The following is a 24,136-nucleotide window of genomic DNA, read 5'->3' on the forward strand; positions in this document are numbered from 1 at the left end:
AATATCTTTGGGGATGAAGGGAAGTACATAAATACACGTTTGTGGTCACATTAGCCTTTTCCTTTAGGAAATCAAGCTGACAGGGGAAGGTAAAGCTGTGGCCCGAAGTGCCTATTGCTTTTAACTGCACCATGCTGTGGCAGTAATGTATGAGGCTGCACCATGACCAAAAGGATTATTTTAATCCCAGATATCTTCCATAAAAATTTGCTCCCTCCCTCACCTCTCTTTGTGCACAGTGGGCAACTGTGCTCTGCACAGATAACAACACACACCCACAAAAGCTTGGAATTTATTTTGGACAGAGTTTAACTGCCAATAATCACATCACAATTAGGACTCCCCAGCTACAAGCAAGACCTCAGGGCATTGGAAAAGGTCCAGCAAAGGGGAGAGCCCCACAGAGCACACAGGTGGGGCAGCCTGTGAAGGGACAGGGGGATACAAATTCCCCAGCTAGTGCAGGCAGTCAGCACTGCAAACACAGCAAATACTTGTCCCGCTCCACCATCACATTGTTTTTTGCAACCAGCTTCATATTCACACATTGCATGAATAGCTCTTAATTAATATCAGCGAGTAAATTTACTAAATAGAGGTCAAATCCTGCCATCATTGTCTCACCCAGGGTCTTGCCCCTTTTGCCTGCCTAATATATAAGAGGAGCAGAAGTTGCTCCCAGAACAGTGAAAAATTAGCACGTTTCATTTCCTACTTCAAAACCTGCTGCCAAATGATTAGGATTGATTATCAAGTGCCCTGTGATAAAGGGGAGGACATGGGATTTGGCTGGCACAGTTTCTCCCAGCCAGTGACCTGCAGGACTGTGATGGATGAACGGACCTGATTAAAATCAAATGACTCACGAAGCACTTGAGCATTACATTCGCTGAAGAAAAGAGTTGCTCAGAGATAGGATCAGGCGCTGAGTGAAGGAGCCATGAGGTGCTAGCAATGCTGCAGCCTGGTCTAAAGGCAATTTCTGTCTTAACAAGTAATTTAGTTTATGGGGAAAAAAGAAAAGCAATTTTTCAGACATCTTCAGATCCTGCAAATCTTACGTCTTTATAATGCCATATGACCATTTCTACCTATAAATGTGGGCTTGGTGCTATTGTTTTACTACTGGTTTTCCTTATCTCTCCTGACTTACAGGAAAACCTGGGTAATGGAACCGAAAGGGCTTTTGTATCAGCAGTAGGTTTCTGTGTACACACGGCCACCGAGCACAAACGCAGGAAGGGAGGTCGGCAGAGAAGGGTGAGGATGAAGGCAAGACACACTGGTGTGCAACACACTCCGAAACGTTCACACACTACCATCAGCAAGGGAGGCTTCGGCTGCCGTGGGAGGGGGAGCTGGTGGAGTATCCTCTTCTCTAGGCTGAAAAAAACAAGACCAATACGACTTCCCCTTGAGACCCTCCACCATCTTCTCCTTTGGATGCTGTCTAACAGCTTTACATCCTTCATACATTGTGGCGCCCGAAACTTTTAGGCTGGAAAACACCTCTAAACTCATCAAGTCCAACCATTAACCTAACACTGCCACTAACATTTCTCTTGTTTACCCTTAGTTTCTGTTCCACCACACCCTGAGCACGTTTGAAGCCCCCCGGCTTTGCAGGGTGCACGACCCGCTCAGCGCACACCGGGTCCCCTAAATCTGCGCCTGGACTTCCCCCCCCTCCCCGAGCCACGCTCGGGCTGCCACGGCACCTTCTCCTACCGCTGCAACAAGGAAAATAGACTCCAGAGGAGAAACCCTGGCAGCAACCTCATCCCAGATCTGTGGGAAGGAACAGAACCCCCCCGGCTGCCGCCCCCGGGCAGGCGGGGACGGGGATGTGGACGGGGCACAAGGGCTGCGGGGAGCGGTGGCGGCCCCGGGGGGCATTGCAAAGCTCGCCCGGGTGTTGCTGTCGCTGCTCCCAGCCCATGGAAGGGCCGGCCCTTCCCGGAGGAAGGAGGAGCCGGGCGGGCACAGGTGTGCGGGCGGCTCGGCCCTGCCCAGCCCGGCCCTGCCCAGCCCGGCTCTGCCCTCGGGATGCGCTGAGCGCCCGGAGCACGGAGGCGATGGAGCCGCTGGAGACGAACAGCAGCTGCAGCAACGGTGGGTGCAGCCCCGGGGGGAGCGGGACCGGCCCGGGGGGAGCGGCGGGAGAGGTCCGGGAAGGGGCTGAGCCCGCGGCACCCCCCGGCCTTACCCCCCAACAACCACCCCCGCCCCGGCTTTGGGGCTGTCCTCTGTCACTGCCCTGTTCTGCCCTGGTTTTTTTCTGGATTTGGGGTTTCTTTTGCGTTTCTTGAGGTCTGTATAGGAATGGGAAAATTTGAGCCATGCAGCCTGCGGTGCTGGCAGCCAGCACCGCGCTCTGCCAGCCTCGCAGCACACAGAGAACTTGTGTGGGACTTGGGGGTTTAGTCCTTTAAAGATTAACTAATCCAGTCGATGATCACCCCATCTGCTGCCTTACCCTTGTGCCTGTTGTAGAGGTTTTCACCCAGACGGGGAGGCAAATTCCCCCCGTATCTCCCAAGAAACTTACTTCCACGATCAAAGACGTTTTTCTGATAGAGAACCTTTGGAAATTCATCTAGAAAGTCACTGTAATTTTTTTCTTTGGAAAAAAAGTTTATTTCCAGTTCAGATCCAAAACCTCAGCTATGTGTGCTAGGGCCAGGGCTTGCAGCTGCAGAAGATCTAAGCCAGTCTCCTGGTTCAGGAAAAACGTGGGACCTGTGCCCAGGTTGCTGGTAGTGCTCGGAGCAGTTTAGCCATTACATACTCCTGCCTATACACACAAATACTTGCTCCATATTTCCTACACGAGTTCAGGCAGAAAATTGAAGTCTTTTACTACAAAGGGACTTTTGTGACACTCCACCTGGCTGCTCCTTTCCCCACAGTCACAGTCATGCTGTCTTTACTACACTCAGAGTGAAGATTGCAATAGAAAGATGTGCTGGGTGTGGTAGGAGTGTCGGGGTGAAAGAAATTCAGCAATTTTCCCACCCACACACAGCAACACACCTTGGCCAGAGAGGCAGGGCTGTAGTGCTCTTGGTGTTAACAGCAGAAAACCGTGACTGCTCTCAGTCATTCCACACTGGCAGGACCAGGTTTGCTTTAGGAGCACTCAGGCACTCTACAAATAGGTAGAATAAAACCATTAAAAAGCAGGGGCAATGTAGAGATGAAACTTTGGTCTGAGACTAACCTGTTGTTGTCTTATGACGCAGTTCAGTACACAGTGCTGGAACAGATGCACAGTTACAAAGTGCTGGCATCACTCCACATTAAACCTGAAGTTATAAGCTGCGGATGTAAGGATTAGTTGGCTGGACTGCACCAAGGCCTTTGAATCAACAAGGTTGAGTGTTGCTGACGCATAGTTCAACCCCATAACATCTGAGTTTGGTGGAGATACTCTAGCATATATATTTGTAAGTTCAAATTACATTATTAGAGAGGTCCTTGTGGCCTTCCAGTTCAGTGTGTAGACTGATCAACACGTTCAGTGTCCAAGAGATGGTTGAACTGCAGGCCATAGATCTGTCACTCACCTTGCCATTTCCACATGTGAGTAAAGAGGTGTCCTGAGCTTTTGAGAGCTGATGGGTATGTGCTGTTAGGGTGGCAGCATGGGTGGCTGTTCAGGGGGGCATCTGAGTGAGTCCAAGGGCAATAGAGACACTCTAGATAGTCATGTCAGTAATTTGCTGGTTTGTCTCCACGGTGGTCTCACAGGGTCTCTGATCACCCTTTCGTGCCTTTCCCGCCGGGTTGTGTGCCAAGTGATCAGCGATGCTGACCCAGCTGACTCTGCTCAGGACAATGGGACTTCGGATAGTTTCTGGATAACTCAACTGGAAAGCAATTATGGATTCTACATTGGCCTGGGCTTGGCTGTCTTCTCCAGCTTCCTCATTGGAAGCAGTGTCATCCTCAAGAAGAAGGGGCTGCTACGGCTGGTGGAGAAGGGAGGCACCAGGGCAGGTAAGGGTTTTGGGGGGGGCAGGAGGGAGAAGGTTCTTCCAAGAACCACGTACATCATCCAAACTCCAGCACTCATAAGGCAAGGGGATACCTCTGGGTACAGTCAGTCTTCTGTCAGCAATGTAAATTTGGCCTTTTGTGGATGCATTTTTGTGTGTGAGACTGAGACAGCAGTGCTGTGTAGGAGCTGAGGAGCTAATTTACAGAGCCCTGCTTTGGAAAGGAGCTAAATTACAGAGCCCTGCACTGGAATAGCTCAGCTAAAAGCAGCATTCCCCTGCCTGGCACAGCAAATAGCAAGTGAAGTGCTCTGTGCAATGAGATGTGCCCCCACCAGAAGAACTGTACACATCCATCACAACTCTTACATGGGAAGGAGTGAGGCCAGGAGGAAGCAGAATGCTGAAAGCTCTTTGAAATGGGCCCCTTTGCACAAAGCTGCAAGTCATCACCATGACACAGACCAGCACAGCACTGTGACCCCACTCTTGCTCTTATTGATGCACTAGGCACGTGTTCTGAGGCAAGGATGTGGCCCCATGTACTTTAATTAGCAAAAGCCATTTATGAATGCAGGACTGCACGCCAGTGCTGTGTGTGAGCTCTGCTTGTGGTTTCAGAAGGGTTCCTTCTGAAGTATGTTACTCAACAACCTGTAGATAACTTTCCTCTGGCACCAGGCTCTTAGGGTGAAGTGTATGTTTATAGATGGGCAGTGGTGCAGGAGCACTGCCTACAGCAGAATTGCACTGTGGAATTGGACACGTCCCATCAGCATTGCAAACATGTTCTAGCAGCAGTGTAAGTCCTACCTGGCAGCTGACCTACTTGCATAACTACAAAACAAAGCAGTGATAATTAAAATACTACTGCTTCCAAGGCCTGGCCTGGGAACAATTCTTAAATAATTTTTCAGAGGGAGTAAATATCACCATCCCCATTTTACTGTGTCCCCATATGGGGACACAGAGGCATGGAAGAATGAAGTGACTGTCCAGAGTCAAACAGCAAAGCTACCAACAGCACCTGAGCCACAGGCCAGTCTCGAGTCTCCATCCTCTGCCCTTAGTCTGGCCACATGCAGCTGCTGGACACAGATAGGTTTGGCATTATATTTATACAAGAAATATCAGTTGCTTCAACTGTAGAAGATGTCTCTCTCCTCCTTCCCTCCATGAACTCTTCCCATAACAGAGCCAAGTGAGTGAAACAAGAGCAAACCCCTCCCTATTTTTCAGAATGTTTAACAAGGAATTAGATTAATGACAGAAAACTGCAGCTGACAAGAGTTCTTGAGAAAAACCCCAAACAAGCAAAAAAAAAAAAAAGACAAAACAAATAAACCAGCAATTTCTAAGGAATACCAAAGGATAACATTTGGACTTCAGCATTTGTGAACTTTTTGAGGAACCAGAAGAGGCTGAATTCTAGCAAAAGATTTGTCCCTGTATCCTGAAGTCTTCCTGTTCAACTCTTCATTTCCCCTTGTCCTATCTCACTCTTTAATCTCTCAGACCCAGGGTGTCACCCCTTCCATTTGAGCACATCACTTTTCTCCAAGGCAGGTCAAACACTGCTGTTACTGACAGCTCCAGTCGAGTCAGATTTATCAAAAATGTGAGCTCTCTCTGACCCAGCAAAATCAGGGTTCACAATGTCAGCAGGCTTAAGCTCCTTATGTCTAACAGCTTGTGGGTTAGGACAGAGCTGGATTAGTTCCCAACACAGTATGTCCATTCCTCCTTATTTACATCCCATTTTTTTTTTTCATTTAGTTGTTTCAGTGCCAGGAATTATTTTTCATCAGAAATGCTCAGTCACATCATGGCTCTTCCACGTAAAATTAACATCAGGTTTGCTGGCAGTTCATGCTGAGGCCCTGTAACACAATCGTTGTACACAGCAGTGTACAAAAGGAGCAGATAGCTTCTGGGACAGGACACAGAGAGCCTTCACCTTGCAATTTATCCCTCTCCAAAGGGACATTTCTCGTCTCTTGCTCTGATGAACATGGTTGTTAATTCTTGCATACCCATGTGCTTTTCTTCCCCAGGAGATGGAGGCCATGGCTACCTAAAGGACTGGCTCTGGTGGGCTGGCTTGATAACCAGTAAGTAGAAGCTCTCTCCCTGGGTTTGAAGCTTTTCCAGGGTCTGTCCCTGTGAATAAGCTGTGGAACAAGCTGTCTTGTGACTTAAAGCCTGTTTTTTGTGGAGTTCCCCCATCCTCAGCAGAGGATCCTCAAGGAGAGGAGAGGCAGTGAGCTGTGCAGGATCTCCCTCTCCATCCCCCTGCAGGGCTGGTAAGACTTGCTAGCTCAGTTTTACCTGATCAAAAGCATGAAAAGCCGGGTTTTAATAAGGCAGCTGGCAGGTCTGCCTGTGTACCAGGCACAGGGCAAACAGCTCCTGTGTGTGTCTGGGGCTCTGGGAAAGGTTCCTGCTGTGGCACAGGGAGATAACAGAGGTGTTGGTAGCAGCTCCTTTCTTGAACAAGGCTTGCTTTCCCTTAGAGCAAGCCTTAAACCATTCTTTTGTGCTGCAGTCTTAAATAGCTCCTCAAACTGGACTCAAAGTTGCAGAGAGAGCAGTGGATTTCACGGGAGGGTTTTTCAGAGCCCTCTTCTCCGGCTCTCACTGCGGCAGCAGCAGCTCAAGGTGCCCCCACCTCGCCCTGCCCTTGCAGCTCCTGTGAGCAAGCACACATCCCTCACTGCTTGGGGACAAGGACAGCTCAGCCAGAGAGGGCACCACAGCCCCAAGGACACACTGGGGGGGTGAGGAGCAGCCTCCCAGCACTGGGGCTCCCACAGCTGCCCCTCTCCCTCATTAACCCCCAGACACAGCCTGGCTGGGCGGGAGGGTTTGGTGAGTTCTCATGGGTCACCCCTGACATGGCCCAGCCCTCCCCTGTGTGGGTGCAGGGCTCCAGGGGTGCCTTTCCGCTTGTGTTCATTTGTTATAGAGAGATTTTCACCCACTGTCTGCCCCTGTTTAGCAGCAGCATGGAACACCCAGCATAAAACCCACTCTCCAACTGATTTCTTACTGGTTTGCAAGCCCACAAGAGAAAACATAAAATGTACACTGTAACTCACTGGTATTTATTTTTCTTGTGTTTGTTTAGTGGGTGGAGGGGAAGCTGCCAACTTTGCTGCCTATGCCTTTGCTCCTGCAACTATTGTCACGCCTCTGGGGGCTCTGAGCGTGCTCATAAGGTGATTTTGTGTCTATAGTTTGCAATTTGCCTTTTTTTTTTTTGTTCGCCTGTTTGTCTTGTAAAGATAGAAGGAACTTGAAGTGATGCTAATATGATTTATTCTGCCTAGAGGAAAAAAATGTTTCAGTGTTTTCTAAAAAAACACTTTTAACGGTTGTTGTCCTTTGAGGGGATTCTTTGGGAACCATTGAATTAAGTAGACTGCCCTTCTTAAAGTGCTGCATGTGGATAGCAGCCACATGCACTGCAGGTTAAACTATTGCAAATATCATATTACTTCCTTCCTTATTCCAGGTCTTCATCCAGTTCGAGGTTGTTTTGGTTTGTTTGGTTGGTTTGGTTTGATCTCGTAGTCAACAGTACTAAAAATCTAAATGGGTCAAAAATATCAGACTTGTTTTCAAACTGCCTCTCATTTGCCTTTTATTATCTAGGCTTTTAGGGCATTCTGATGTTGTAGGGTTTTATACTTCTGGCTGTTGACAAAAGGGCTGAAACCATATTTTATTTCTTTATTTTTAGAAAGGAGATTCCTACCAAAATACATGACTGAGTACTGAAGGTTTTATAGAAAGGCTGTTATTGTGAACTGCATAAGCAGACTGAGAGTTAGGACTGCTCCTGGTGTCTTGTCCCAAATTTTTATGGACAACAACTAGATATTTTTGTAGATATATCTGTAGCCCCAGTACCTTCCACATTTCTTTGAAGCTTAATAGTTCTGCCGATTCAGTTAAAATTAATGTGACTTCTGTTGTGAGGTTCAGGTTTTTTTCTGTGTTGCACTGGTCCTTGAAGTAACTTCCTTGAGCACTAAAAGCTCCAAAATGCTCAGCAGCTCATGAGTGATTCTGTAGGCCCTGAAAATATTTCTGAGGATGTGTTAATGCATACAGCATTTTTGCACATTGCTGACTCAAGAGCTGTGATCTACAGATCACACCTGCACCTCTGCAGGTTCAGCTCAGTAGATACAACGTGATTGTGTATTAACACACCGGAATCCAACTAATTTACACCAAATTTGTGTCCTTGTATCACATGAAAGTATTCTTAACTTTATTTTAGCTGCTCTTCCTTCTTTAAAGGACTGTAAAGCACCAGCTGACATTTTTCTGTCCTGTGCAGTGCCATCCTGTCTTCATATTTGCTTGGAGAACGGCTCAACCTGCTGGGAAAGCTGGGCTGCATGCTGAGCCTGGTGGGCAGCACTGTGATGGTGATACATGCTCCAGAGGACGAGGAGGTCACCACTCTGGATGAAATGACTTCCAAGCTGAAGGAGCCAGGTATGCAGGAGGGCATGTTTTCCTGTTGGGGCTTGGCAGTGCCTACTGCTCCCTGTTCTTGCTGCTCAGTTTTGAATTCTCCTCTCCCTTTTCCAGGTTTCCTCGCTTATGCTGCGATCCTCTTGGCACTCTGCTTCCTCCTGATCTTCTACCTGGCACCCCGTTATGGCCAGAGCAACATCCTCGTCTACCTCACCATCTGCTCCGTTATTGGTGCCTTCTCCGTGTCCTCAGTCAAGGGCTTGGGAATTGCCATCAAGGGCTTCTTTGCTGGCCGGCCTGTGCTGCAGCACCCACTGACATGGATCCTGGTCATCACGCTGGTGGCAGCCATCACTACACAAATTAACTACCTCAACAAGTCCCTGGACATTTTTAACACCTCTTTGGTGTTTCCCATCTACTACGTGCTGTTCACCACCATCGTCATCACGACTTCCATCATCCTCTTTAAGGAGTGGGTCGCCATGACCGTCATCGACATCATCGGGACAGTTTGTGGCTTCCTCACCATCATTCTGGGGGTGTTTTTACTCCATGCCTTCAAAGACCTGGATGTCAGTTTAGGGAATCTACCACAAGTCCTCCAGAATGAAGAGCAAGTGCCGGTCACCAGAGATGACAAGAACATCCTGATAGAGGTGGACAACTCCAGCATCGCCCCAGAGGATAAACCCAAGGTATTCATTCACCTAGCACGTTATGTGTGAGGGACTGGAGGGTGGGTGAATGGGTTGACCAATATTCCAGCTGTCACTGAGCAGTGTAAAAAAGGAAAAGCAGAAAATAAAACCATCAGTGTCTTATCCAGAGCTTGGTAGAATCAAGCCAAAACTTTCTCCAGGTTTTTGGATGGGATCTCAGTCACGGTGTGGCAGCAAGGGGTATGTTTAATCCTCGCTGTGCCTTAATACATGCAGCCACTGAAAACAAAAATCCTCTTGAAATATGATAGTCCTGGGACAAAGCTCCTCTCCGAGGCCCCTTCCCATCTCTTATTCTTGGCAGGGCTAATGTTTACTCTTGAACTCCTTCCCCTGGGTGGCCATTGATGTCTTTATTTCCAGAGCTTGATTGAGTCATTGATTTGTGGTTTTTACCTTTTTTTTTTTTTCCTTTCTAGGCACTGGCATGAACTCTAAAATACACACCAGTATCTCAAGTGGAGATGAGAGACAAGACCTGAACAGTGCACTCCTGCTATTCAGACTCTGCTCATCCATATTTGGTCACTTGCTCTGCAAGAATATTGGTGAATATGGGCAAAACTTGGCATTTTTTGGAATAGACACTGGCTCAGGCTCAGTGGCTGGACCCAAACCATGAAGTGCTTTTGGACCATAGCAGGGAAATCTTTTTCAACTTTTGTTTTTCTGTGAGATCCAGGAGTTTCCCTGCAGCACAGTGTTAATTATTTTTATGGGAGTTTTGGTTGTTTGGGGTTTTCTTTTTCCTTAGCAGCCACGGTGCCCAGGCCATGTTGATGTGGTTGGTAAAGTTTCTGGGCCTGATCCAGACCTCACCTGAACAAGGGGCAGCCTCTTCTCAGGCTGGGGAGCTCTGTCAGGATAAACTCCATGTCAGGAGAAACGCTGCTTGTGATAATCTTTTCAGTCTGAAAGACAAAGTGGCTCTAAATGTTAAGTATTTTTTTCCTTAGGAAATATCTTGACCTTTGCGAGCCCCCCAGCTCTTTCAGCCCCTGTCCTTGCTATCATTTAAGCCCCAAAGCTTTTTTGTTGCTGTTTAGAAAGAGGTAAGAGCTGCGTGTTAAAAGCTGAACAGGTATAAGAGGGTGATGCTCTGCAGAGCTGCAGGGATGCAGTTTATCCCAGAGCAGTCCTGCTCACCTTTCTCCATCTCTCCCAGTGTAGTACACTTGGCCTTTTGCTCACGGCTCATCTTGGAAACACCCTTGGATTTGTATCATTGGTCAGGATGAAGGGATGGGAGAAATAACATTTTTAGCTGAAAAGTGAAAAAGGAAGGTATTACTGCAGTTGAAAGGTTTTCCCATCTCACTGCTGGGTCTTCTGGGGAGACTGGAGTTCATTTGCTGGCAGCAAATCCCAAACAGGGAGCAGCAAAGCCTGAGCCAGTCCAGAGGCAGCTCTGCCTGGGTTATCCCTGGACCACAGCACACACTGATGCTGCCTGAGATGCTCACCTGGTTATACCTGGGTCTTGAGAAATCACTGAGCAAATGCAGCTTGGGGTTGCAGGAGAGAGGACTATACAATCTCTTATTTTAATAACATTTCAGTACTATTTTTTTGGAATGTGGAAAATAAAGGTTTTTTTGCTAAAAAAAAATAGTTGCAGGTGGATCTGAAAGTTTTTAATGATTTCTCTCATCTTACTGGTGTAGCCCTAAAGGATAAACAGGCTGAGGGACAACAGAAAGAACATCAGGAGCAGAGTAAAACAGCAGCGACCTCCTTTGGTGGTAGACAGTAATCCAAGTCACTCACTCGAGCTTTGGTTTCAGCATCCTAATCAGTGTAATGCTTTATGCATTTTATTTTAGAAAATGACTGTAAGTGGGACTCAGCTCACGGCCTAGAACTGTATATCATAAAAGCCATTCCTCCAGCAATCCTGCCATCTCTGGAGAAATGCCATATAGAAAATGAAGATTTGAACCGAGGTAATGAAATAGCACACAGTGGAAGGAGCATTTGTTAATGACAACCAACAAATTTATTAAAACCAGGCAAAAGGCACAATGACTTGCATTCAAGTATTTGCATAGATGCATAGAGAGCATTATTGTAAACCATTAATAGACCATTAATATGGTGGACACAGGAAAAAGTGAGATGTATTTTAACATATATTCTCCCAAGTAACATTATCTTTCAAAAAAACCAGGTTTTACCATCCTCCTGCAGTTCCCCTGTTCCCATTCACGCAACTTGCACACATCTGAAAATTTATAAGGGCTTACTTAAAACTGCCTTCTGGAGATTTTTATGATATTCCAGCAATAAAGTTTTCCATTGGAGTTTGGGCACGTCCAGTTGTTCTCTGAGCACTGTGTGTCCAGGGGCATTTTTTAAAACCTTGATCCCATGCTCACATGAAATGCAGTGAAAATAATTTTAGTGATTTCGAGTGGCCATTTGCTGAAGATCAGGGGTTGGAGCAGAAGTGTGCTGCTGTGGCCTCAGTGAGGGCTCAGAGAAAAGATCAAGTTCTTGTGATTGAATCTACTACTACAGTGTATGTACAGTCCTGCTCCACCTGTGAGCACCAAAACATGCCAGGACATCCACAGCCACACTGGCTGCACCCCAAGAAACAACAAATTTTGGGGGTTCTTTGAATATACATTTTTATATGTAATATATCCCAACTATAGAAAAAGACATATAAAGATCAGAAAACTGTTATCTTTCACTTGCTAGACCCTGATTCAGAAAGGAGTTTTTTTAGGTTGGTTTGTTTTCCAGGCATGTAAAAGGTAAGAAAAGGTCTAAAATTAGTGAGATAAGGAATAATCAGCGAGAAATTCAACCCTGTGAACTGTTTCCTTGTGGAGAAAGAGGTAGTAAAGTTGTGAAAACTAGTGTGGTTTAAGTCCTTACACATACACTACTACATATAACTACAAATTTAATGAGTACTTGGAATTTCTCTGGTTGAGTTTTTTTTTAGTAAGTATATCTTAGGGAAAGAGAACCATCAGACAAGACTCTTTTTCTTTATGCCAATAATACAGTTTCTCACATGTGGAGCAGCAGTCACGCTGTTTGAGGATTTTTCCATAATAAATCAGACACAACAGAGCTGTTGTAACCACAGCTCCAGATTTCCCTGTGTTCTCCTAGGGAATCATTTCAAGGAAAAAAAAATATCTGGCATAACAAAAGGTCTTAATTTAAAATCCTGAGGAAAAAAAAACAAACAACCATACAGAAGTCCAAACTATTAGGAGAAGAAAAAAACCAAATTCATAAGGGAGAATCCTCAGGGTCAGAACCATCAGCTGCTTAAAGTGCACACAGACAGCTCTCTCCATCCATGGCCTGGAGGAAAAAACCTGGAGTAAAAGAGCTGTCATACAAAAGCACCATGTGTTGTGTTAATATTTCTGCTGTTTCTCCACTGGGCATTTTTAAGGTAGGTTTCTCAGTGGTTTGGGGATTAGACAGCCCATGCTGAGTTACTGCTCAGCACAGACTGAAGTCTGAGATGTGCAAAAGTGTCTGTTGATCGCGGTACCGCATGCTGGAGAGGAGGTCTCAGCACTGCCCTTTGCTGAGCTTCCTTCTGGTCTTTTGTTCTGTCTCTTGGCCAGTCTCCCTGTCGTACCTTAAGTGTGTCCTAGTGACATGGATGAGAGCTCATGGGCCATGCTGGGGATGCTTTCAGGTTTTACAGCACCGAGGGAAGACAAGCGAGTGCTGGAGGACAGACAGGTTGCAGTGCTCTTGCTGAAGATGGTTGTATAGGGAAAATAGTCAATCCACTCTAAAGCCAAAACCCACAGTGGCCCACAAATTATATTTCCCTGGTTTGCTCCCTGTTGTGGCCCCACTTGCCACACACTGTAAACTGAAAATAAACTGAAGAAAGTTACCACCAGCTGCCTTCTGCTCTCCCAGGAGGCAGCGGGTTCTTTATAGCACCAACGTATGCTCCTGCAGCTGCGTGGAGGGGCTGAGGAAGCCAACAGGACTGGGGCTCACATAAAAGCCCATCAGGGCCAGCACCTGCACTCACAGCTTGTTCTCCCTGGTAGCACTTCAATAACTGATTAAAAACACGTGAAACCCCCTCACCCCATCCCTGCGTTGGATATTGCACAACAATGTTTAAATACCGTACAAACAAGTCATCCCTACATGGAAAAGGCTGTCAGCAGAGAGGGTCCAGCTCAGCTTGGCATGTACCTGGGGCACTCCTGCCACACCTGACTGCAGCTTGGTGAGTCACAGAGGAAACGGGAGGCAAGAGGAGAGGAACGGAGACACTGTGGCAGGGAGCGTGTTTTTGGGTGATGAAGGCCATCCAGTGCCCTGTGAAGGCCAGAACCAGCCAGAACAGACTGCTTCAGGAGTGCCCACGGGAGCCTGGCTGTCCCACTTTCCAGCTGTTTGCTGCTCCAGCCATCCAGACGCCAGTATTCTGGGTGAGATGGAGAAAGGGAAAAGAGAGAGGAGTGAGCAGTGATGGAAGAGCAAGCACTGCCCTTGCCCTCTCCTGGAGCTGATGTTACTGCCAGCCAGGGGCAGCCTGCATTCACGTGCATTCACACCCTGAAAGCATCACCTACACAGGAAACTCTCCCACCAAGAGCACAATGAAATTCATGCAGTTTTCTCCATTTTTCACAGCTGGCCTCCAGTATGTTGGAGGCTGGAGGCAATAGAACTGTGCTGTGTGGAGTGAAGTGGAGTTTTGTGTTAAGTGGTTCAGTGTGCAGGGCACTGAACTCAGTGTCTAAAAGTCCCTTATTAACTCCCCTTATTAAGGACAATTTTGGGAAACACTCCTTGCAGAGAAAGGATCTCCTCAGCCATGGCTAGAGAGGCTGGAAAGAATTTTTGTTCTTTACTGGGATCTTCAAGTCTTGTGTGAATCTTCATGTTTTGCTGCTCTTCACTAATGGTTCTGGGTCACACACACCTTTGATCTCCCCATTTCTCTGCCCCCCTCTCACCACCACACTCAGTACCTACCTCTGCCCCCGGCTGGAGCCGCCCCAGAGTTCTGGTTTGTGCAGGAGGCAGTGGGACAGCAGGGCTGTTCCCCTGCCAGGCTCTGGATCTGGATGGGACAGGATCAGCTGGCAAAGCCCTTTGGGGTGGCCGGGGCCTTGAAATATCCTATGCAAGAAAGATATAGTTTTGAATTCTCAGCTTCAACAGATGCCCAGCCTATAAACAGAGATGATATTTGCATTCACTTTACATGGTGTGAACTTCTGGGTATGGCCAGAGGTCCTTTGGACCTCCTGGGCTTCTTTCTTATTTTGCAGCTCTGAGCAGGCTGGGTATGGAGCTGCCCACCCCAAGATCTCTGGTTTGGAGTTAACCCCAGGGTTATTACAATCTATGGCTGCATGATGAAAAACAGGAGAGGCCTTACAGAGTGGGCAGGAGTCCCCATCACAGCTGAGCCTTTAGCATCCCTGCCTGAGACAGAGGGCTGAGGGACACAGGTAAACCCATGCCTATGAAGACCTTCCTCTCCCTCTCTGACTCCAGAAGGGAGCACAGGCAGCTGCCATTATGGCATGTTGTATTACACAGGTGATTTAGTGGTTTTCAATGTGTAAGAGTTTTTCACCTGTCATTCATGAACACAGGATGGCCTTAGGCTGCTGGGCAGCTGCCTTCAGCCAAGGACAGCCAAACAGGGTAACACGGTTCCCAGCTTGCCCTGCTTCCCAGATGGAGCTGTGGCCAGAAAGCGCATCATATTCTGGCTATTAAAGAAGGATCCAGGGGTTTTAAGCCCTGAATTTTGCAAGTAATAGGAAAGCTATGTTCCAGAGCCTTTTAAATAGCCATATTACTGATGCATTTCAGGCTGGAAGCAAGTTTCACACAGGTACACTCACTGTATGTTTGCCCATACAATGCCTCTAAACACTGTATGTTTATAAACACGTGCCCACACAAATACATGCAGACCCACAAGCAATTTTTATTTGTTTGTGCACACAGCTGTCCCTAATAGAATACTTGGAGCATTGTATTTTCCATTCATCTAATGAATTTCAGTGAAAAGTATGCCCCTGGGGAGGAGTTACCCCCACGAGAGCTGAATGCCTGTTGTTGCTCAGGCTCCGTGCTAAGTGCTGGCTTACAGGTGTTGATTTAACAAACACAGCTGCACTCACGACTTGGAGGGCACCCAAAAACCCTGCACTCCCCTCAGACTATGCATAAATGCAATGCTTGATGGCTTGTGGATCTATTACTCTCCAAGGATCTTGCCCTGTGACTCCAGGAAGGACAAGGCAGACTAAATTCCACTGACTGCCAAGTCTGAAGAAATCCTATAGGAATAGCAAGAGAGCAAATCTGGCAGATGCTGCAAATGTCTAGGAAGGACACTGACACAGCAAGCAGTGACATTAATTATTTCCCCTGTACCTTTTCCATATTGTAGCTCTCCACCAACCCAGAAACAGCAAAGTTTCTTTTGGAAATTTTATGAAAATTGTTCCATCTAGTTGGGCTGACTGAGATAAAGAGACTGGATGCACTGGGGAAGGCACACAATGGAGATTGTGGAGAACTTGTCAACAACCAGCTGGGAAGGATACCTATTCCTTATTGACAACAGTCAGCTTCCTGCTTTTGTTTTAGTTTTCTTTCCTGCTGAAGTGCCGGCTGTTCACAGGAACAATGGAGCTGGACACAAATCCCACTTGCTAAAATTTTCCTCTATAGGAATCCCTCAAGGGTTTGTTTTCCTCTATATCCTTCAGAGAGAGACTGCCTGGGAGCCAACCTCCTGCTACCTGCTGTAACCAGGCCCTTTGCTTTTTTGATGGTCCCAACCTAATATTTTGGCAAAATGGGCTTAAGTCTGTGAGTGATTTACCATCTTTTTCATAAGAATTTGTGATCTGTAGTAAGTTTAGAGCAAAGCAAAAGAATTCCCAAAATAACCTCATGGATAGGATGCTCACATAGGATGGGGTCAGTTTGGGTTAAGACTAATGTTTTCTACGAAACAGACTCAAGGTCCCATTCCTGCTCCACATCAAAATTTGTCTGAGGCTCACGAGACTTTAGTCCAAATGCAAGATACCTGGGGGATCATCCCAAGGAATGGAGATCCTTCACTCAGTACTGAACCACTGACTGGTAATCTCAGAAGGGCTTGTTGGATGGAGCTCTGAGCAACCTGCTCTAGTGGGAGGTGTCCCTGCCCACAGCAGAGGGGGTGGAACTAGGCAATCTTTAAGGTTCCTTCCAACTCTATGATTGTATGATTCACATGGTAAGAGGAGCTATGCCTGGTTTGCTTAGGGAAAAATTTGTACAGTCCTTTCATTCCTGACAAATGATCTCTGTGACTTGCAGCTAAAAACTCTTTCGATGACCGTGGATGCTGCTCTGTGATCCAAGCTTCAGGTTCAGGTCAGAGGTATTGGGGGACCTGAATTAAGTAATTGTGTGTGCTAGAGTCCAGCACAGTGACTGTCAGCCACACTGCAAAGCAAGGAGAACCACCAGGAACTGTCCTGTGGTGAGAGGGAGCACGCACTGCTGAACACGGTAACTCCTACACCCCCCAGGGTGAGGGGCTTCACCAGCCTCCCTCAGAACAAACCTCCCAACAAACAGCATCTGCAGGACAGTGTCAGGACTCCATACCTGAGAGATGGGGGGTTTGGGAGCAGGAGGTGCTGGCCTGCTTGGGGGTGTCCGCCGGGCCACGTCCCTCGGAGGTGCCGGCTGTGCCGGGCCCGCGCCGCAGCTGTAGCTGGAGGAGGAGGCAGATGGCTGCTGCCTGCTTGTTTGGAGCCCTGGAGCTTGCTGGGCAGGAGGTTTTGGTGGGATTTCAGGGAAGCCAATCACCTGTGCAGGAGACCCACAAATCCCAAGAGTTAGGTATTTCCGCCTCAAGCCACTTTTTTGCTCTGTGACTCATGATCCCACGCTGGTGTTGCAGGCAAGATTTTCTGCGTGAGGTCTATGAGCCACAGTAGAAAATATTGCCTGCAACACCAGCGTGTGTTGCTATGTCTAGTGGACATTGATTAGATAGATTGGGACAATTTGGGATCATGAGTCAGAACTGGGAATCAAGAAAACAGAGTAATTCAAGCCCTTCTGTGGTGCTTGCAAATAAACTCCCGTGTTTGCCATTTCTACAGTTCTAAGAGAGGGATGTGACAGTAGAGGATCTATCAGGAGAGACAAGCAGCCACACAGGCCTGGTCAAAGCCCAGCTCCTGCCCATAAGGAAATCCCTAGAAACAGGTACTGCATTCAGCTCCCACTGACTTTCAGCCACAAGTGAGGTCTGTCTATTTTTTTCTTTCATAAAACCAGTCCCTGACTGCAGTGTGAGAGGGAACCACATCCCACATCTTAGGGCAGCTGCTTCTCTCCCTCAGGAGTTGGAATGTGATCTTGGCCCTACCTTCCTCTGCTGCTGGGGGGTTTTCAACTTGAAGGCAGGGTTTGCGTGCCCAGTCCCAGAGGTGTCACTGACAACGAGAGAAAGAAAAGAGTGTTATTGTCTTGATACATTTTTCTCCTTTTCCCCCCCCCCATATTTTCTATTTTAATTTCACCGAAGTAAAAAAATGAGAAGCAAATACTGACTGTACCAACAAACCCATCTAGTTACATTCCTCACAGCCTCTACAATGCCTCTTCTGTCCTGGCACTGAAGGTGGGAGGGGGTGCAAGCAGACAAGGCACAGCACTGACAACTTACCTGAACTGTGGTGTCTTCTTTAGAGAACAGATGGCAAATTTATTCCAGCATTTCAGATAATAGAATAAAAACATGATTCCAATGAGAAGAAGAATGGGAGCCAGGATTGCAAGAGTTATCACGACTGCTGAAGAGCCTGTGGGCAAGAAAGTAGAGTTTGTTAAATGGAAATCTCTCTGGTCCCAATCTAACACAAGTCCTTCTGAAGTGGTACCATCACAGAGTTGGTCCCACTCACCTTCAGGCGAGGGGGGACCACTGTCCAAGCTTCCTCCCCTCCCCTCCTTGTTGCAAAACGGGGGGTCCCACCCCTGGTTGCAGTGGCAGTTCTTGTTGTTATTGCAGACCTGCAGTAGGAGGATTCAGAGACTTTAGTGCCAGCTACTAAGGACCCTGCAAGCTAAAACTGATTAAGCCATTGCTGAATAAAGCACTACAGAAGAAACTCTCATGGGCATAAATAGGGAGTTAAGTGCCTGGAAATCTTTTTTTTCAGGGCGTGAAAGTGCCATTTATTGCCTCAGATATTCTCCCTTTCTCCAAAAGACAAGGGTTCTTCAGCTGAAGTGCCAATAACCTAAATTCAGGAGAAATGCAGCATTTAGAAACACCTTTCTCTTATCTCTAAATAGAAGGATATGAAGATTTCTTGTTGTTTAGGCCAAATAGCTTGACCCATTCATATTTGGCTTTTCTTTGCATCCCCTGGGGGCACTGCAGAGCAATTTGGGATAAACTGTTCTAAACGTGAATTTTTACTATGTTTTTCCTTTGGCAAGTCTGATATATTTTTTTACTCAATCTAAACTGGGCCCAGAAGATTTCTCTTTAAGATTGCCCCTTCTTGTTTTTCATTCATTGCAATTCATATCCCTCCAGTAGACCTCCTTAAATCACATGTCAAAGGGAAGCTCATGGACCAGAAAATGCATCAAACAGGAAAGGAATGTGCAGATTAATAGTCAAGAAGCCAAAGTCTGCAGCAAACCTAAGCATGGTATCAGAACTGAGCTGAACGACCGCCCACAGAAGCCCATCCTGCTTCAGCCTGAAATGGAGATGAAAAGGAAGACACTTACTCCATGCCCATGGCACTTCTTGCTACAACTTTCAAAATCAAAGATGATGGATGTGTTCTGGCAGCGACCCTCAAAGCAAACCTGCAGAGAAAGGATCCAGAAACTCAGTGTTAGCTCTTTGAGCTATGTACCACATTACTGCCTTGTGTTATTTTGTGATTTGTGGGGTCGCAGGCACCTTGGAAATACAACTAATTCTCTGGGCAGAACAACAGGCCATGAAGGTAACCTGGTTCCCAAGCAAACAGTTAATCTCTAAATCCCACCTAATGTGCATCAGAGGAGTGGGTGCTCTGCTGTCAATAACTTGGCTTAGCTGTGGCAAGTCTCTGAAGGAGCTCTCACATGTCTTGATTTCCAATTGTGTGTCTTACTTCTAAGCAAAACAACCTCAACTAACTAGCAAATCCCAAATGTAGCACTGGCCCTGGACTTCATCTGGCAAGGACATAAGGCCTATGGTGTGTGTTCTTTTCTCTGAAGCCTCTAAGAAATTATTTTTCTAACAAATATAAAAATCTCCTACAAAGGCACTGGACATAAGGAAGCTCGATAACCAAAAAGCACATTCTGGATGGAAAACTGATACGCTGAAACCTCCCCCAAGCCATTTCAGGCAGAAGTGTACCTACATGATGGCTCCCACATTTTGTTCCCGTCAACACCAAGCCGGGATCCAGCATCTCCTTTTCCTCACTGTCAGGTCTGTACACGTGGGTCCCTCGGCACATCTGCGTGTTGACAGTTGTGTCTATGGCCACTGCATTGGACTGCACGGGCTTGGAAGCATAGCTCTGGCACTGGATCTTCCCACATTTGGCATCTCTGATTTCAAAGGAAAGGCTAAAGTGATTATTTCTGGCCTGCTGGATGTTTTGCAGGCATTGGCTCTACATGTAAATTAAAGCAGCAGTGTTGAGTCATTGTTCGATGAGCAGACACTGCCCAAGAAATAGCCCAAGCAACAGTGTCTGATGAGAACTGATGGTACCATCCCACAGTCCCCATGGATGGGGGGTGATGTCCCCATGATAACCTCAACAATATCACAGTTAAGACTGAGAAATTTTTGTCTCAGATAGAAAGCTACATTTCATTTACAGTTTTAAAAATCCCCTCTTCTGTTGCTTTGAAAAGAAAATATCAACTAGATGTTTGAAAATGCAAAAGGCAAGAAAATGGTGAACTGAAAGCTTCAGTTTTAAGGGCTCTAAGTTCGACAAGGATGCAGCTGGATTCCCAGAAGGCAGAGGGAAGGAGCGAAACCAGTGCATGGATCAGTTTTATCTACTGGCCCATAATTTTGTAATATATAAAAACATGTTCTCCAATGAGCAAGTCTTGGCTGCCACTCTGCTTTGTACCTGGTCTCACACTTCCTGTAGTTCCCGTAGATGTCCTTCCCACAGTTCCCATAGATGTCTCCAGCAGCATTAACCTTCTCAAAGCAGGCATCTGGTGCTGGCCACGCTCCTGCAAGGAAGAGACTCGTGGCTGATTCCTGTGGAGCCTGGCAGCCCATCTCACCCCAGGCCAACCACTCAGTTGTTCTTTTTCTGGAATGCTTTGAGCACAGGAAATTTTTGCTGCCTCCTCCAAGTGAGTAAGGCAGGAGAAAAGGCTCCTCAGACTTTGCCACTGATAACGGGTATGGGAGGTACTAGTGCCTTGTACAGGGTGAACAATAGCAGGATGCCACATAATGCTGCCTGTTGCCTTACCTGGCCCCCACAGCTGCACACACTGGTCCCTGTATGTGAGGCACATGCCACTGTAGCAATAGGCTCTTCCTCTGTCGCAGGGAGCCCCATCAATCTGGTAAGAGTTGGGGGGGCAAAACGGTGACTCGCCAGTACAGTATTCTGGGAGGTCACAGGGTCCTGACACTTCCCTGCAGAGAGTTCCTGGAGACATCAGCTAAAAAGAGACAATGGGGGGAAAAAATGAATTTTGCTTGGCTCCTTTGTGGTTTCATGCCTGCGCAATGTCTCCCTGTAGATAAGACAGAATCTTGCGTGTCACTTTATCCTCCTTGTCTTAGGTTTTTTGAGGTCAGCAGTGACTCATATAACCATAATTTCATTAACTGGGTGAACTATGTAGAATCAAATTAATGACTGGATCCCCTCCCCAAGCAGCAATGAGATCATTCACAGATGCTGCTGGATCTCATGGGGACACTGATCCATCTCGCTCTACCCTTGGGTAGGATCCAATTTACCTGAACCATTTCTGACAGATGTTCGTGTAATCTGTTCTCAAAGCCCTCCTTGTTTGGGAAGTTTGTTCCAGTGTTTGCCTGTCATTTCTCCTGGAGACATTTTCCTAATGCATAACGTATGTCTCCCTTGCTCATGAGTTTATTCAGTTCATTCTTCTCCTGTCCACCATGCACATGGAGAACAAAGGGCATACACAATTACATCTAGGAGGTTGTTCCAAGTCTTTTGTGAAAGGAATGACTCCAGGTGGTTTTCCACATGCTTAGGATAGGTCAGTAAGAGCAAGCAATCAATGTGCAAACAAAGATGAGACTAATAGAGAAATGATTGCCTATGTTCCATTTTTGAATTAATTTGTTGTCAAAGCTTGAGATCTTTGGCTCCAAAATCAGAAACATATTTTAACCAGCCTCTACAAGGGAAGCTGAGATTTAAAATGATAGTGGTCACAGATATATAATTCTCTTTGCCAGCATTTCTTCAGCAAGCACCTAAGCTAAAGGAATTCAACTGCACCTCAGAAAAGAGGGTTTGGAGCCAAGACAGCATCCAGCCTACACCCCAGAGGAAGTGTTTGCTCCAAGAGCTCTGTCTAGATTTCTTCTAGAGCCAAAGGACAGAAATATTAACTCTGATTAACCCCATCCCTAAGTGTTTGAAAGAGGCAGAGTGACTTCATTCCAGCAGCATTCATTGCTCATCTTAAATTATCACAGGAGCAAATTAAATTAATCAGCCAGAAGAAAGGAACCCCACCAGTTTGACTGCACTGGTAGCTGTTGTACCTAAAAGATCAAACCAAGTGAGGAGCTAAACTCTATTTGGCTGTTTGCTCCTCTTTCCCCTACAGTTTTCAGCCTCACACTTCCACCCCCGTTATTCTCTCTCCTCTTAGGAAAACCCAGAGCTCCCACCTTGCACTGATGACAGCAGCTGCCGTGGGCACATTCAGCACCTGGCTTCAGGGAGCAGGTGCTGGCATCGCAGCAGGGGTTGTTGCACTCCTGGAAGACAGGGAGATGCAGCAGAGGTTACAGGGCAGATGTGAGGCTGACACTAATCTGTTCTCATACGTGACGAATTACACCAAACAAAGTACCTTCCTTCCTTCCTTCCACAGTGCGCTCATGACACACAGCACTGCACAACCATACCCTCTGATGGACTGACTGGATACTATTGGTTGTGCTCATTACACCTGGAGAGTCTGGGCTGCTGGTTCCAGCTCTCTGTTCTCTTATTACTCAAGGGATGGATTTGGAGAAGTGAGATGCAGTGCTAAGAGAAGCCCCATCCTTATCAGGAATGGAGCTGTAGATAAAGGGAACTTATATATGAAACTGTAACATCTGGAAGAATTCTTCCTGGACATCAGGGAAAATTTCTTCTCAGAAAAGGCTATTAAGTATTGGAATGGGCTGCCCAGGGGGGTGGTGGAGTAACCATCCCTGGAAGTGTTCAAGAAACTACTGGACATGGCACTCAGTGCTCTGGTCTAGTTGACAGGGTGGTAATCAGTCAAAAGTTGGACTCAATGATCTTGGAGATCTTTTCCAACCTTAATGATCTGTGATCTAAAATCACTTTTTCTTCTCTTTTTTAAAGGAAATTTTCATCACCTCTGTTCAGCCCTGGATTACACCATCTCTGAGTTCTGGGATGCATTGTACTACACACTGTGAAGTTAGACACGATATTGAACCTTGCTTTACATTTATATGCAGGGAAGGTACATGTATCTCCTGCACAAAGAAAACCTGATTACAGATCATATAACTGTATTTGCAAAATACATAATAAAAACATTGTGTCCCACTAAAACCCAAATGGTTGGATCTGAACAATTGTTACCTCCACCTCTCCACAGTCACACTCCTCCCCGTCTTCCAAGTAGCCATTTCCACATTTTTTTCCACCATACATTTTCTTGGTATCTGGCATATTGGAGAGACACATGCCTCCACCAGACTGCAGATAATTCTCCAGCTCTCTTCTGTTGCATTGGTTGAACACCTTGGGGAATGGGTGCCTGAATATAGACAGCGGAGAAAAACATCAAGACAGGTCTGGGCAATGATTTAGAGAACCAGAAATGAGCACATGCAAATCCTGACAAATGCCAAAGGACACAGGTCTCTTCCCAAAATCTATGGAGTTGTGCCAAAGCAGATGGTGATTTCACATTCCCGAATTACACTTGAAGACAAGGTGAGACTGCACTGCAAGACTGTCTAGAAACATAATGGCCTGAAAATATAAACTTTACAGAACCAAAATATGTTGAGATAGATTTGACCTTTGGCAAGCATGGCTGTCCTTACCTGCTCAGTACTGGTGCTGTGGCTTATTTCTAACTGCTTGAACAAGCCTTGGAATCCAGCACTCAGCCTGTGAATAAATGCTTGAACCTAACTGCTAAAAATAACATTTAATTTTTCCTTTAATTTAATAATTCTACAGCCTCATTTTGAAGATTGTGAATATTTTCTGTCACACTAATTATTAATTTCTGTTACTGCATTGCCAGAACCTTGCACTCTGTGTATGACCATGGATGTGTCTGTGCATGCTGTGTGCTCTACTTGTGTGCCACTACATTTTCACTTCTGACATAAATGTTTTTTCTTATTTAGACAAAACCATGCACATAAAAGATATCTATGGGAAAAAAACCCCAAACTGTTCAAACCTTCTAAACCCTAAGGAGGAAGGCTTGAGGAAAAGTGGAATATGGCTTTAAGTGAATGGGTTTGTCTCACACTTTTCGTGACTGAAACATGTTGTTTCCTCTTCCAAAATGAGCTATTAAATCCCCTGTGGGTTTCTAGAGTCACTCTTGCTTCCCTTTCTCTCAAAGCTGACTATTTCTTCCCTTTTAAACACCGGCTCACTGAAACCAAGGAGCATTCTTAAGAAA

General features: G+C 46.4%; 2 protein-coding genes across 3 annotated transcripts in view; one reads left to right on the forward strand and one right to left on the reverse strand.

The window, feature by feature from the left end:
* The first annotated feature begins 2,075 nt into the window (after positions 1-2,075).
* On the forward strand, positions 2,076-10,136 carry NIPAL4 (NIPA like domain containing 4). Its single transcript, XM_027718692.2, has 7 exons — positions 2,076-2,112; positions 3,751-3,999; positions 6,053-6,109; positions 7,126-7,216; positions 8,347-8,507; positions 8,604-9,187; positions 9,631-10,136. The coding sequence occupies exons 1-7, from the start codon at positions 2,076-2,078 to the stop codon at positions 9,640-9,642; spliced, it is 1,191 nt and encodes a 396-aa protein (XP_027574493.1). The 3' UTR covers positions 9,643-10,136.
* A 1,048-nt stretch (positions 10,137-11,184) lies between these two features.
* ADAM19 (ADAM metallopeptidase domain 19) overlaps positions 11,185-24,136 on the reverse strand; it is a 33,999-nt gene continuing 21,047 nt past the window's right edge. For both annotated transcript variants that reach the window (XM_039385263.1, XM_027718691.2), the window contains exons 12-23: positions 23,071-23,248; positions 22,134-22,223; positions 20,719-20,914; positions 20,362-20,470; positions 19,630-19,822; positions 18,998-19,078; positions 18,157-18,265; positions 17,919-18,054; positions 17,619-17,685; positions 16,847-17,050; positions 14,192-14,338; positions 11,185-13,637 (exon numbers count right to left, since the gene is read on the reverse strand). In XM_039385263.1, coding sequence (XP_039241197.1) covers positions 13,563-13,637; positions 14,192-14,338; positions 16,847-17,050; positions 17,619-17,685; positions 17,919-18,054; positions 18,157-18,265; positions 18,998-19,078; positions 19,630-19,822; positions 20,362-20,470; positions 20,719-20,914; positions 22,134-22,223; positions 23,071-23,248 — 1,585 coding nt within the window. In that variant the 3' untranslated portion in view covers positions 11,185-13,562. The remainder of the gene's footprint in view (positions 13,638-14,191; positions 14,339-16,846; positions 17,051-17,618; positions 17,686-17,918; positions 18,055-18,156; positions 18,266-18,997; positions 19,079-19,629; positions 19,823-20,361; positions 20,471-20,718; positions 20,915-22,133; positions 22,224-23,070; positions 23,249-24,136) is intronic.

This window comes from Pipra filicauda, unplaced genomic scaffold (genome assembly GCF_003945595.2).
Source record: "Pipra filicauda isolate LSUMZ 115617 unplaced genomic scaffold, ASM394559v2 scaffold3_size10097308_pilon, whole genome shotgun sequence".
In the NCBI taxonomy this organism is placed as follows: domain Eukaryota; kingdom Metazoa; phylum Chordata; class Aves; order Passeriformes; family Pipridae; genus Pipra; species Pipra filicauda.

Coding starts and splice junctions, on each gene's coding strand:
- NIPAL4 (XM_027718692.2), top strand. CDS start 2,076: ATGGAGCCGCTGGAGACGAACAGCAGCTGCAGCAACG. Junction 4,000..6,052: donor GAAGGGAGGCACCAGGGCAG/GTAAGGGTTTTG, acceptor TTTCTTCCCCAG/GAGATGGAGGCCATGGCTAC. Junction 8,508..8,603: donor TTCCAAGCTGAAGGAGCCAG/GTATGCAGGAGG, acceptor TCCCTTTTCCAG/GTTTCCTCGCTTATGCTGCG.